This window comes from Argiope bruennichi, chromosome 1, assembly GCF_947563725.1.
Source record: "Argiope bruennichi chromosome 1, qqArgBrue1.1, whole genome shotgun sequence".
Classification (NCBI taxonomy): domain Eukaryota; kingdom Metazoa; phylum Arthropoda; class Arachnida; order Araneae; family Araneidae; genus Argiope; species Argiope bruennichi.
Window position 1 is genome coordinate 39,702,547 of NC_079151.1, and position 15,468 is coordinate 39,718,014.

Sequence of the window (15,468 nt, forward strand, 5' to 3'; positions counted from 1 at the left end):
ATCGGTGTCATCTGATGGTTTCCTGCAATTTGCATATGATTTTTGAAAATGTGTGCTGTCGTTTTATGGGGGATATATGTGTTTTAGAGTTCGATTTCTGCGTGACTCTGAATTATCCTTAATTTATGAACATGAGTGTAAATAAGAGAAAAAGATGCCATTAATAATAAACTGAGGCAAAAAATATATAATTAATATTATACAATTTTACAGTATCAACTTAAATTGTTATGTTCACCTGTTTACTTGAGTTTTCTCGTTTCACCAGCTCTCAACAAAACTTATATGCGCTTGTCGACATGTACCAGCGATGCTTCGAATGTATAGGATTGTCTTTCGCCACCCTGTTTAGTATATGCCGATATTCACCTTAGAATATCCACTTTCTCTAATTTCGTTCTTTCACAGTATCGTATATAAGATTAGAATAAAGACTTTTGATGAAATTTGTAAGAAAACATTTGTAAATTATCGATGCTAAAGTACTTTAATGGATTTATTTTAAATGTAACATTCGTGATTGCTATTTGGGGATTATTGACCACATTGAAATTTATATTAAACTAGCCGCCTTTGGCGACCAGCCGGTTCGCCAATCTTAATGTTCGTTAAAATTTTAATAATTAAATATTTTATGCAATTCCAACTTTAATAGATTCTTCAGCAAAATATTTTAAAACTTCAAATTTTGATAGTCATATAATTCACTAATAATATTATAAAGGCCTTCAGTCATAACGTGATATGTATCTCTCTAGTTTTCTGTTACCCCTTGTAGAATTTATGCTTTAAATTAAAGTGTGAATGATTAATGTGCGATTAATATAATAATATTTTTTACTGAAACAAAGCATTTTTTAAATAATGTGATTACTGATAATAGAGTCACTGAGCGTTTAAACTTTATGGGCACTAAAGAATATCTTTCTTAATTTATGTAATCTCTCAAGAATTTGTCAACATAATTTTCTCAGATTCATCATGAACAGATCGATTCATTAACAATGTTTAATTTTAAATGCATCAAACACTAAGAAAATAAAATGAATCGTTTAAAATAATCGGTCGAAAACAGGTTTAAAAAAACTACTTAAAAAACTATGTACTTTAAGCATATACAAAAAAATATATAACTAATTTAATTACAAAAGCATGCAACTAACCTAAAAATAATTTAAATCATTGAAAACAGGTTAAAAAAACTTCTTAAAAAACGATGTACTTAAAACTATAAGCATATACAAAAAATATATAACTAACATAAATAAAATTTACTTACAAAAGCATGCAACTAACCGAAAAATAATTTAAATCATCCGTTGAGAATGGTTGTCATGACAACAATCAGAATACAATACGCATGCGTGAATTTTCTTCGCCAGTTATGCTAGCGCAAATGCGTGAATTTTTCTACGCCAGTTGGGGTAACGCTATGCAGATTATACATTTTTAATTTCCTTTATTCTGTGTTATTTTAATTCAAAACTACTTCAGAAGGAATCTGAAACATGGATTAATTAACAATGTTTAATTTTAAATGCATAAAACATTAAGAAAATAAACAGAATCGCTTGAAATAATCCACCGAAAAATGTTAACCCTAGCCTCATTACTGTTGGGAGAAAAAAAAAACTAAAGCCTTACTCATTTGGCGGTGGAGAAAACGGAAGATTTTTTTGGCGGAAAAGTTGGCGGTGGGGAAAATGGAAGATTTTTTTGGCGGGAAAGTTAGTTTTTAATGAATAATTAAAATTCTAATTTAAAAAAAAGGGACCCCAGGTGCACATTCCCGACCTCTAAGGTATACATGTACCAAATTTGGTAGCTGTAAGTTGAATGGTCTGGTCTGTAGAGCGCCAACACACACACACACACATTGAGCTTTATTATAAGTATAGATATACACGGCACTTAATAAAATCAATTTATACATAATATATACGACAAGAATAAAATCAGTTTACACATAATACATATGGCTATCTCCTATTTTATAATAATATTACGTCTGCTTTCATTTGTTCTTTATACATGAAAAAAAGAAGCAAAGCACATATACCTTTGACGTATAGTTTTTATATTCCATCTATTTAAAGTTTTTTAGGCCCTCAATTAATGATAAGTAATTAATTATTAATCTAAAGAAGAATACCTTGGAATACATGATATTTTTAATCTCATCATTTGGTGTGTGTATGTAAAAATTGTTTGGAGTTCCCGTTATAGAATTTGGAAGTATGTATTTGGCTGTTAGAGCGGGCCCGAATTAAACTCTGTTAATGTCTATAGGCAGTGGAATGTTGTAATCCAATTTTCCCTCCCCAGTTTCCGAAATCAGTTTTTTTATGTTTTAATTTAAATTAATATATATAAACAGCAGGGTTGCCACGCTTCCGGGAAAACAAAGAAAATTTCAAAATACACTTAAAAACCTCGGACAATACTGGGAATTTGGAAATTTTCTTAAAAACCGGGAAATATAGGGAATTTTAAGTTCCTTATTTATTTTTTTCTCATCTAAAAAATGCCGCTCTCTAAAGATTGCAAGAATAAAATATCGTAGTCATAGCTTCCTAAAGTAAAACAATTCAATTCGCGATTGTGTAATGCGGAAATTCACCGCTTTTCTACTCTTTCCCCCTTTTTTTTTAAAAAAAAAAATGCTTAAAATTAGAGAAATAATTATACAAAAAGTAATGACACTAAAAAGAATTTTCATAAAAAAAATTCATTTCAGGAATGAATTTTTTGAAATTTTAAGATTGTATAAAAAAATAACTTTTTTGCAATAATATTTTCCGAAGCTATGACAGAAAAAAGTAAATTATATTCAAACCCATTTCCTTCCCCTCCCCCTTCGTTTAAGAAAGCATAGCGATTTTTTGAAACACAGTGAAATCTAGATGCTGCATTTGTGCTTAATTTTGTTCTGTCCTGTCCAGGGCTGCAGAATTATATAATTTCAAATAACCGAACATTCAATTATATAATGTAATTTTTTTTCTCCCAAATACCTAAATTTTTGTTAAACAGATATTTTGAAATCTCGTTTGACCCATTCTTGCTTTTAAGTACTTTTAATTTTCAGCAATAGTTTAATTGATTTGTTTAACTTTATTTGGTCTAAAATTCTACATTTTTTTTTTTTTTTTTTTTTTTTTTTTTTTTTTTTTTCTATTGGGTTGGCAACTAAGTAATTGCGGATTTTAAATAAGAATGAAAATTCAAACTTTTTGTTTAAAAATATAACTTTATTCACTTAGGCACTGTCCGTCTTTGTCGATGACCGTTTTCCATCTTTCAGTGTCATAATTCCAGGTTTATAAAATTTCCGATTTCTCCAAGCAAAAAACCGAATTAAATGTGATTTTAAATCATGAATTTCATTCAAAATTTTATCATTTAAGGAGTTCTGCATGGAACGGAATAATTCCATTTTTAAATTGGGATAAAAGCGAACCAAATAACTAATCGATACAATTTTTTTTTTTTTTTTTTTTTTTTGCTTAATTGAAGGTGGAAATCCAAGCAACAAGAAAACAATATAGGTTAGTTTCTTTGAACAAGTTGACAAAACAAAAGAATGTGTTAAATCCATTTATTGACAAAATCCGCAATGACTTAGTTGCCAACCCAATATATGGTGTTAAGTGTGTCTTGCTCCCTCGAGAATTATTTAAATGCTATATATATATATATATATATATATATATATATATATATATATATATATATATATTATACTGATTTCATGCTTATTTAGCCATCACTAATTACATTTTTCTTTTTTTCTTGCAGTGGGAATATTTGGCCAGTTCAGCACAGAAAATAATCTTGATCAAATTTGAAAGCAAATCAATCAATGAAATGAGCCAGTCATATTTAATGACTTTATTTAGCTTTTGTGATAATAACAGAGAAAAGGCAATAGCAAAAGTTTGGAAATTACTCAATCCTGTAGTCTAAATAGATTTAATTGGCATAGACATAAAACTTTCTTTACTTAAGTTTTATCTTCCAGGCATTATTTGTTGTTAATATTTCCAATGGAGAAACAACAGTACATTTTGAATCTATCGCTTGAACAAATAACGCTAAGAAAAGTCGCTATTATTTTGTGGAGCCAAGCTGATATTTTAAAACTAATAAAATCATTTCATTGGCGGTCACTAATTAGTGATGATACGATACGAGTGTGGCAGAACTCAATAGAAAGCAAAGTGAAAGCAAAAGCATCAGTAATTCTGTTACCTGATACAGTTAAGGAGGAACTTATGGATGTTATTAAACCTATTGGTCCTGAAATATTGAAATGGAAAAATTATCATCAATTATTGACTTCGGATCCATATTTAACCTCAAATGTCTTGCATCAACTTTGTTGGACATCTGTAGGAACTGTAGATTATAAAAAAACTGCCGAAATATTGATAAGACAGCAACGGATGGATATTATGAGTAGCTATAAACTAGCATGTATGTACTGTTTGGATGACAGCATTGAAACAATCTGGGAGAAATTATCTGAAACTAATAAAAGACTTTTTTATGATGAAGAAACCCCTTTACGTATTAGACAGCCGGAACTAATTATTTTTTGGACATACTTTATTAAAGGTGAAATCGCTAAGCTGGATGTTTTTATTAATGGAAACAGAAATGAACGCGAACGCGAACGTACTCTTTACCAATATGCGTTTGAACATGCAGCCCTGAGTGGTAATAAAGTAGCAACTGAGTACTTTTATCAAAAATTAACGTCCGAAGAAAGAGAAGTTTCTTTATTGGAAACAGCTGAAAGTATAGTAAATAAGCGATGTTCCAGTGTTCTTAATGTCCTGTATGATTTTCCAAAAGAAAATTTTTGTAGTGTTTTATGTTATTTGCTATCTAAAATGAGTGAAGAAGAACAGATACAAGTGTTTAAAAGTAATCCTTATGGAACCCTGTATTGTTTTATAGATTGGCCATGGCAAGATCTCTTAATAAAAGTTGCAGGGCTCTTGTGGACCTTTTTACGTGATAATGACTACGATTTAATAATTTGGATTCTTGCCAGAAATCGTACCATGACTGGGTATAACTATCCAAAATTACTAGCTGAACTTTTTCTGCAAGCTCCTAGTCATTGTAGAAATTATATAATAGGAAGATATCAATTTTGGTTTCCTGGTCTTATTTACACTAACAATACAGAAATTATCAAATTGATTCTTAGAAACGTAGATGATAAAGACAGAGAGGGATTCGTGTTATGTAAAACCGGATATCATCTATGTTGGAAATTAATAGAAGAGGAAAAATGGTCTTTACTTGAATTGTTTGTTTCAGAATGTAGATTATCGAGTAAAGCGACGACAATACTGAAAAATAATTTTATGCGTTATATCTCTCGTTATTACAGAGAAAATCAACTTAAATTGAGAAAACGCAAATGGGAAAGGTTCTTTCAGTTGATAGATAAAGCCAAAGTGAAGGATGGCAATGAAGGAAATGTAGAAGAAGCGGAGAAAGAAGAAGGATCAATTAGAAACAGGCCGAAAAGAAAATGCAAAAGAAAGAATTATTAAATACTTTCATTGATTACAGTAAATTTAACATATTTGTAAAATTAACAGTAAATTCAATAAATTTTATAGTAATATTATTTATAAAAAATTAATATCGAATAGTCGTATCGATTATTTCTTTTGTTTTTCATTGTTTTCTTTTGTCTTTAATGTGATGTGATAATGTGATTGAAATAAATGCATTGTTCATCGAAGATATCTTCAAAGTCCAAGTTTCCAGCCACAAAAAAAAAAAAAAAAAAAAAAAAAAAGATAACAAATCGAAGAAATTTTTCGAATTCTTTTTTTGAAATTCGATTGAATTATGTGGAAAAATTTATTACTTACGGTGATTCTGATATTTCAATTTTTGAAAGAGAATTGCAAGCTTTCTACTTTTCACGAATCATTCGGACGATGCGTATCATACGAATTCATATGAACACTTCTCATATCAAGAAGAACTTGCAAATTCCAGACTGGTTACTTGCAGAGATTCAGATATAACATTTTTTGAAAGAGAATTGCAAGCTTTCTACGAATCATTTGAACGGTGCGTGTCGTAGGATTTTACACGAACAGTTTTCATATCATTGAAACCGAATTCCTAAGATTCACTGTAGAGGAGAATATTGATATTTCTTCTGCATGGTCAAATATTATAAAACTTTTTTCTTGATAATAAATTGGCATTTACTTTTTTTGTATGTAAGTTGTATGTGAATCTTAATTTCTATATTTTTTTTCATGGAACTTGCATATTAAATTTTGTTTATAATTAGTCAGATAAAATAATTTTATTTTTTGCTCAATACTTTTAGATTTTGCATAATTAAATATGTTACAATGTATTAATTATCACATTTTGAAAAAGGAATAATAGTAACCGAATTAAAGAAACGATTAATGAATGTATTAAGATTAAATAGAATTAAACATTTCAATATTTACAATATTAGACTATTTACAGAAAGAGGATAAGACAGTTTAAATAAAGAGTATGGTGCACGTGTGAGATGGAGATGGCCAACATGGTCTAGGCCTAAGAAGGGCTTGTCTCCGTTTTTCATTTTAAAACGGAGCGCATAAGCAACGTCAGACCTCACATGTCCATCCCGACGGAAGACCTTTTAGGCGCCTGACGTCATTATATGTGCGAACTTCTCTCATTGGCTGTTAAAATTCAGCTAGATCTGATTTGACATGATTGGCGTCGCCATCTCTTACAATCGAAATTAATTAAGCATTTTAATTAATTATTATCCTTTAATTGAAACAAGTTTGCAGTTCTTAATATTTCATTCTACAAGTTCAATTGTCCTGGGATAATTGATCCCAGTAATTTGACATACATTGAATAATTGACCTATAATAACACTAAATAAATTCTTATTAAAAAATAAAAATTTCCAAAATGAGTTAAATATAAGGAATAATAATACAGTTCGCGTAAATAAAGAACCAATGACAACAAATAAAGATAATAATAAAAAACAGTACTCAATAATGAATTTAGAAACACTTGGATCATTCACCTTGATGAGTAAAGTTTCATTAAATCGGCGAATGAAGAGGTGAGTTTAGGGCCTCTTGGTCACCTACTTTTTTTTAGCTCATATATATCTAGGTTTTACTTCGATTATTCTATATGGTCCTAAAAATTTTGGTCTTAGATTTAGACCTTTTCCAAATTGTGTTCTTTGAAAAACCATTAAGTCTTCCTTCTGGTACCTAGAAGCCCCCCCCCCTTTTTTTTTTTAATCGCAGTTCTTTTTATTTTCTACTTAGATCTTTTGAATGTTTCTTTTTGCATCGTGTCGTAGTTAGTTTCTCTGTTCTTGCAGATCTTCCATCATTTATCCTATTAGCAGATTTTTCAGATGAAGATATTCCTTATTCCTCATGGTAACGCCAGTCAATAATTCAAACGGAGACCACTTAGTACTGTGGTTGGAAATGCTGCTTAGAATTCTTTGAAATGGATCTACGAATTTACCACTTGGTAGAATCGGTGATTGACAACTTGTTGGTCAAAACATGAATAAGAGTTCGGTGGATCCTGCCAACTTGACCTTTCCCTGGAGGTACACCGATGGTGATCTGTAAATGTTAGATATTCTCTTCAGTACAATAGTCACTAAATGCTTTGGAGATAAAAGCATAGCCTTTGTCTGTTATTATTATTCTGGGATTGCCGAAAATCTTTTGTTGTAGTTTAAATTTATCTAGGCCCTCTTTTATAGAAATGGATCCTACGGGATAAAGCTAGGTAAACTTAGTAAAAGCATTGTTGCGACATAAATCATAAATATTTCATTTAAAAGTAACTCACGTAGTTTAATAATTATAAATATTATTTTGTAAATAGTTGTAAATTCATATTGGCTACAGTGATATGTTTTGGAACTTTTGAATTTGTTGTTTTAAAAACGATACTAGAATTTGAATGAAAATAAATTGATATTAATTTGATAGTATTATTTATAATGTAATAAGATTTCGTTTTATAGTAAGTTTGTGTGCTTTTCATTTTTGTTGACACACGAACACAACAGTGATCAACTCTTCTGAGGGTATGTTGATACCTTTTGTTGGTAAAAGGGAAAGGTCCAATGAAATCTATGTGATAAGTACTTAACGGCACATTCTTTTTGGGGATAGGATTTAGGAAACCTTTTTTCCCACTTTTTTTAGTTGACCAGAATGCATGGCACACAGTTAATGATTACATTTTGCACTTGTCAGCCTAAATTAGGTATTAAAAAATTCTTGTTTGGCAATTTCTTTTGTTTTAATGGCTGAAAAATGTCCTTTCTCATGAGCTAGTTTGATTAGCTCAGTTTGCATATCTCTTGGTGTAACTATCAATTCGTGGCGGAATTTGTATAGTATTTCGTTTTTATCGAAACAGTATGAAGCATTATTTGTTCCAATCAGCGATTTTACAGTTTGAATGTTTTCACCTTCGTTTTGCGCTCTTTTCTAATCTTGCGGTAAGAATATCGCTCGTAATTACGGCAACTGATATCTGCTTAAAGCATCTACATGTTGCATTCTCTGGCCGGAACGATGCGCAGCTTCGTATTCATACTCTTCTAATAGTAATACCCATCTCTCTATACGAAAAACTAAATCTTTTTTGTCCATAGTCTAAACAGTCCGTTATGGTTTTGAAATGATTTCCCAGAAGGTAGGTGTGAAATTTCTTTAAAGCTTTGAATACAGCAAGAACTTCTCGATCATAGCTACTATATTGGGAAGAAAGTGGCTAAGAAGTGTATTTCTTAAATCTAAAATTTTATATTTTTTAACTTTATATGCTTATAGAAAGTGTTATATTTCACAAATTGCAAACTCTTACATATCATTTTAAAGGAAATTTAATGCTAATTTCAATACAAAAAGCAAAATTCAAATATTTACAATACAAAAAAGTTATTCTTACTTTAATCTGAATAACAAACACAGTGATGAATTGGATTGTAATTTCTAACTTTCCTGACAAATCACTGATTTTGTTCTGGAAATCAATCAAATGTTAATAACTGCCAGCAGAAGCTGATATCATTTTTAATGTTGGAACAAGTCATTATTGTGCTTTTTTCTATAGAAGGAAGATTGTTTTTTATGTAATCATATTGCAAGTTTGAAATTTTGTTAAAATTTATAATATATAGTTGGAATTTTTGTAAATATTTCTAATATTTAGTCAAGAAGCAATGACATCAAATAAAAGAATAGATTGGACACCTAGAAAGAGAACTAAAATTATTGTGTTACATGAATGTGGTCTAGAGCCAAAACTTACACCATCCATTAGTGATCTCTTTCCCAACAACACATCATTTATTTTTCAGCAGGATTCAGCTCTTTGCCGCAAAGCAAAAATATCGAAAGTATGGTTTAGTACAAAGAGAATTGAATTGTTTTCATGGCCAGGAAACAGTCCTACCTCAAAATTATTGAGAACTTATGGCACCGTTGTAAAACTCTTGTACATATGAAGCGTTCATCAAATAAAGAGGACTAATGGGGTCAATTCACGGTCACGTGTCATGTACCAAACAAACCGTTTTCTGTTCAATTTTCAACCGTTTTGCGCATGTCGTGATGTCTGCCGATAACGTTGATGAAACCATCGTATAGTAAATATTACGCTAGCCGATCAATTATTAAAAACTTCTGATTTTTTTAAAAAAAGATATTATTTTGAATGATTTAATCCAAATTTTCATAGTTATATAATTTTATTTCTTATATTAAAATTTTAATTAGTATTTTCAATGGAATTATTGTTTTTGCATAATTAATTAACATCGCTTTTTAATTCGTTTGGTGCCGCTTTATTCTTTCCTTCCCCATATCGCTTCCTTTTTTATCCAAAGGATACATTTTGACAAATGACTATGGCAGTGTTTTTGAAAAATTACATGTGTTCTTTTTTACTTATTATTTAAATATTATTGAATGTTGAATCTTATGAATATAATTCTTTTTTAAAATAATTATTACTCTTAGATAAGTTAATATTTTAAAGCTTACCAATAAAATTATTATATTTTTTTCTTATGTAATTATTTTTATTAATATTGAGACTTTGATGTTTTCAGTTTGCTCATAGGGAAGAACATGAAACTCAAATTAGTATATATTGAATAAATTAAGCTTATAATTTCAAATTATGAAATATAAAAGGCATAGGTACCTTTTTTTAAATCTATGCAACTTATGAATCAGTTATTTCATTTTAATTTGTAGAAATCTTTAAAGGAAAACAAACAAAATCACATTTTCATAATTTTTATTTACACATTACAAAAAAATATATAGATAAAATATATATGATAATTATTTGGAAAAATAGGATCAAATGGATGTTTTAATACACTCACTAATTCAAAAAAAAAACTATTTACTATTTATCAACATTTATTGTTCTAGACACTTAGAAATAATATAAACACAGTATTACAAGAATGTGAATGCAAATGATGAAATCAGTTTTATTCAACAGAAACATCCTAGATACTAAACAACATTTTTTTTTTATCACCAATAAAAACATAATGTTGAACAATATACTTTTAAAGCAGAACATTTATGAATATTTTTTAATGCTAAAGTTACATTGATAAAAATTACATTGAAAGAATATCATAAAATAAAACAAAAACATATAATACAGTAAATTTAATAAACAGGAATAAGGTCATGATAAATATATATATATATAGAGAGAGAGAGAATTAAAATAGGATATAAAGAGTAGTTAAAAGAAACCCTTTTATGCTTTTACAGAATTTTATAATTCAAGATTGATATGTTAAAGAAATAGAAAAAAAAAAAAAAAGAGTCTAATATTTTCTGGAATGAATCTCTTTCTTTCTTACAGAATCCTGAAGTTCTTGTAGCTCATTTTGCAAATTGCTGATCCTGTCGATTATTTCAGAAAAAGTAATAGTCTGGGAAGAAGTAGAGTACATTCCACTGAAATCAGAATTCATATAATTTTGCTTAGTAATCTATTCTCTTGCATTTATATACTTAACTAAAGAACATGTGTTTTCAAAACTTAAATATATATATATAGCATTCAATTTATCAAATTAAGAGCACTTTTAATAAAATGCATCAATTATATATATATTATAACAGTCAATAAGAAAATTGGATTTTCAGTAGTTAGTAAAGGATTCACTTACTAAATAAATCTTTAAGAAATTTATTCCCTTCCACCTAAGTTTAGCATTGTAGCAGCTGTTATTTTTGCAACAGGAATTTGTTTACTTACATTAATTAAATTTAGATAAAATTTTGTAGAAAAATGCAATGTAATATTCGTGTAAACAATTTAAAACCTTCTAAGCATATTCAAAATTATCAGAAATTTCATCAAATGCGAATAAAGTAAATTAGAAATGCACTCATGTTTTTGATGGCAAATCGCTTACCGATTTCTTTTTCTTCGAAGAGTTTTTCTAACAAATTACTGGAACAGCTATATTTAATAAATGGACACACACTGAATGAATTCTTCAAAATGATTGGAGCATATCACCGACTTCGAAGTCTTGAAAAAATCTGTACCAAAGCTATCAACCCAAGTCAGGATTGTTGAAAAGAAAATAAGAAAACATTTTATCATGACAGTCACTCTTGTGTTTCGCATTAAAGCATGCATCCATCAGCACACCAGTATTTCCTCTGTTAACACATAATAAGAGCAGAGAAAATGACTCAAACATTATAACTTCAAATGTAAACAAAAAAATCCGCTTCATACTTGGCGGAGAGCGTTAATGGCAGACTACTCGACGAAAGCGGTGCGGATGAAACTTAAATGCCATGCGCAAGAAGTACATGACATGTGACTTTTACGTCACATGAATTGACCCCATTGAGGCTATAATTGTTTCCTGGCATCATGCAATAACGAAGGAAGAGCTTAAAACTCTCTTTAGCACAATAAAACATCAGTATGAAGCTGTAGTAAAAAATAAAGGCTACCCTACTAAGCACTGATAACTCACTGCAGTCATCATCATCTAATGTATCTCGATAATTATTACCATTCAACATTTTTTGTATTGTAAATATTTGAATTTTGCTTTTTGTATTGGAATTAGCATAAAATTCTCTTTAAAATGATATATAAGAGTTTGCATTTTGTGAAACGTTACATTTTCTATAAGTATACAAAGTTAGAAAGCATAAAAGTTTTCAAAAGTGTCCACAATTTTGGCCACCATTGTAGATGACTTATAGATTTCCTCTTTCAAAACTGGTAAGTTTTCCCAATATTCCTTAATAATTTTCAACGCAGAATAATTGGCAATGAGCTTTCAATGTAATAATGTAATGAAAATAATTACAGTGTAATTATAATAATAATGTTGCAGTATTTGTAATTTATGTAAAATTGGAAGTATTTGAAATTCTTCGCGCATAATAAATGCAGGAAACAATTTTTCTATAAATTGCAATATTATGATTATGGCATTACTGCATATTGAGCGTTTCTCTTCGAACTCTTTTTTTTATTCGAGATAAAATGTTTCTGCCGCGTTTGGCAGGTAAAAGGCTTATGTCGAGCTCCTTTAAACCTTTGACGAATGATTTTGCTTTTTGAAGAGATTTCAGTTATTTAAATATTGAAACTTCGATTCAGATTCTTCTCTTTCTTCTGAATAATGATCATATAGAAGTCATTTAAAATAGTAAAACAATATCATTAAATGATGACTTTATTTTCGATCAATGACTTCAAATTGAAAAGCATTTGTAGTCACTTTCGACAAGTCCCCCCCCCCCTTCTCTCCAATTAGTCTTTTTTTTTTTTTTTTGAAAACTTTTGTGTGGATAATATCGATATGAAATTTTTACCTGTTGGATTTGATTTACCAGTTGAATTTAGTTCCTGTATAACACATTCTTAATACGAATTGTAAAATTTTTGCTAAAAATTATAACTATAAAATTATATAGCACATTTCAATCATCTTAACAGGGGGATCAAGTGAATCTGGTGAAATTTTAAAAATAGAATTTGAAGGATAATAATTTTATGGAAGGCCGAAAAAATAATATCATTCCCGGAAGCACTTTAAATTTTCAAAGACCGATAGTGACTAGGCACGAAAATAATCATGTTATACCCAGCTTATCTTATCGTGTTATCACTTATCTACGCTAGGCCATTGCCAAGCAGCATGTTTTGTAATTAAACTTTTTTTTACTGTTATTCGAAGGGGAACTTTATGAATACTGAGTGGAACCTTGAAATATTATTTTCTGCGAATTCATCCATGTTATTTTTGAATTAGTGGCAGATTTAAGTAGACAATAGGGAGTATACAGAATATGGCTTTTCTTGTAATAAACCTGATCAATTGATTTACACATTTTTAATCTAATGTAGCCGTTCGAAGGGTTTTTTTATGTCTATTTTAATTACCATGTGGCAGATCGCAATTCGCTCAGGACGATTTATTTATATATCTTTCTATCTGACGCTGCTGTGATAGAAATTATATTACAATGAAACCTCACTTAACGAGCAAAATTTGTTCCCTTAACTTCTTAATGCCAGACACTTTTTAAGTGAAACAATTTTCAACGTAAAATAGGATCAATATATAAAAGAAATTAGACATGATCAATATAAAATAGGATAATGCGTTCTATTCCGTGAAAATAATCGAAACAAATTTATAATAATGTAATTTATTATTTATAAAACATTCTTTTTTTGCGAGAAAGTTGTCTAAAAATATTTGTTTTTGTTTACGCTTAAAATTTGACGAAAATGGGACACATATAAATTTGTAGTGAGCATGGGTATAGTCCACCTCAGTATTGTAGGCGCTCGACGGTTGAGTCGAAAACATCGAATTAGCAGGAAATGGGGAGGGCCATAAAAGCAAGCTGCAAATCAAGGTTTCCATAGTTGGCGCATTAGCGGGGGGATTTGTCTCAAGCATTCAGTTAATTTTTTTTTCAGCTTCTATGATACGATATTTGTGAAAATAAAAAGTCGTGGCGAATGAAATAATACTACAGTTATATGGCTGAATCAATCATTTATCTTATGATTTAATTAATTAATTATCATATGATTAAGTTAATTCAGCATTACTATAATCAATCAAGATAGCTGGTATTTGCATATGCAGTTTCAGACTTTATATAGATTCCCAGGAACTTAGTGAGAGGAGGGGATGAGGGGTGACACCGCTGCCCCTAGATTTGGCTTCAAATCGGTAATATTTGAAAGGAACTCGAACGTGATATTTTATTCTGCAATATCGATGACATCTAGATAAATACGATTACATTGTTAAGAGAAAACAGTAAAATACTCGAGTATTCCGTGAAATACTCAACTACTTCCTCCCGAAAAGTAATTCAAGGTTTAAAAAAAAATGTGTTGCAACTTTATTGAAATAATTTAATCGAAAGAAAAAGCTGTTGCTTCTCTGATTTTTAGAAAAATCTTTATTGCCTTATATAATAAAATTCAATATTATTTAATCAAGTTTTACATTAGCCAGATGAAATTTCATGTTATTACGCATTAGCTTTCAAACCAAATCATTTTTTCAGAGATATTTTTGTCTTAATTCTATCAAAAACAAAGAATTTCTAATTTGAATATTAACAATCTATAATATTTAAGCATCATAAGAACCGTCAATAGAGAAAGTTATATATACTGAAAAACCAGGATGCAAATCATGCAAAAAAAAAGCCACAAAGCTGATGAATGTTTAATTTTACGGTGTTCTAGTCGAAACACCGGTCGCTTCTGCAGCTCTTTTGATCCGTTGACAAAGTGGGATACTTAATTCGTTTTAAGAACATTCATTTTTAAAATACCTCAAAACATTCATAATTATTTTTCTTTCTTTGGAAACAATGCGATTCCCAGGCATTATGGCACTGATATTTAGATGGATTTAGATTAGAAATATAAGAAGTCGGAAAAGCACCAATAAACGTAAGGCACTCGCAAAGCCAATCGTAAACAAATAATGACGCTTCACGAAGGAAACTTCTTTCGCCAACGCATGATTATAGCAACCTTGGCTCGTCTTGTTTCCAACCCGTTTTGAAGTGGACTTGTGGTGACGCTTTATAAGCCAGATAACAGCTACGAGACATGAGAAATTTCTTTTGTTTAGTGGTCTTGTTACTCGGCTACGAACCCAAAGGTTGCGAGTTCGATCCTCGCCTATCGCCAGTAGCAACATTGGTGACCCGATGACGTGATACGCAAAAAAACCTTCATACAACTGTTGTAGCGCCCTCTACCAGAAATAAATAAAAATCAAAAGCTGATAAATAATCCGCCAATAAAATATGAAAAAAAAAATGAAGCTGATAAACAATAGGCCAATAAATAAAATGAAGCTGATAAATA

The 15,468-nt window shown here is 29.7% G+C and overlaps 1 protein-coding gene across 2 annotated transcripts in view; it reads left to right on the plus strand.

The window, feature by feature from the left end:
- LOC129971815 (uncharacterized) overlaps positions 1-6,256 on the plus strand; it is a 28,541-nt gene extending 22,285 nt beyond the window's left edge. For both annotated transcript variants that reach the window (XM_056085793.1, XM_056085801.1), the window contains one exon: positions 3,799-6,256. In XM_056085793.1, coding sequence (XP_055941768.1) covers positions 4,047-5,570 — 1,524 coding nt within the window. In that variant the 5' untranslated portion in view covers positions 3,799-4,046 and the 3' untranslated portion in view covers positions 5,571-6,256. The remainder of the gene's footprint in view (positions 1-3,798) is intronic.
- Positions 6,257-15,468: the final 9,212 nt, after the last annotated feature.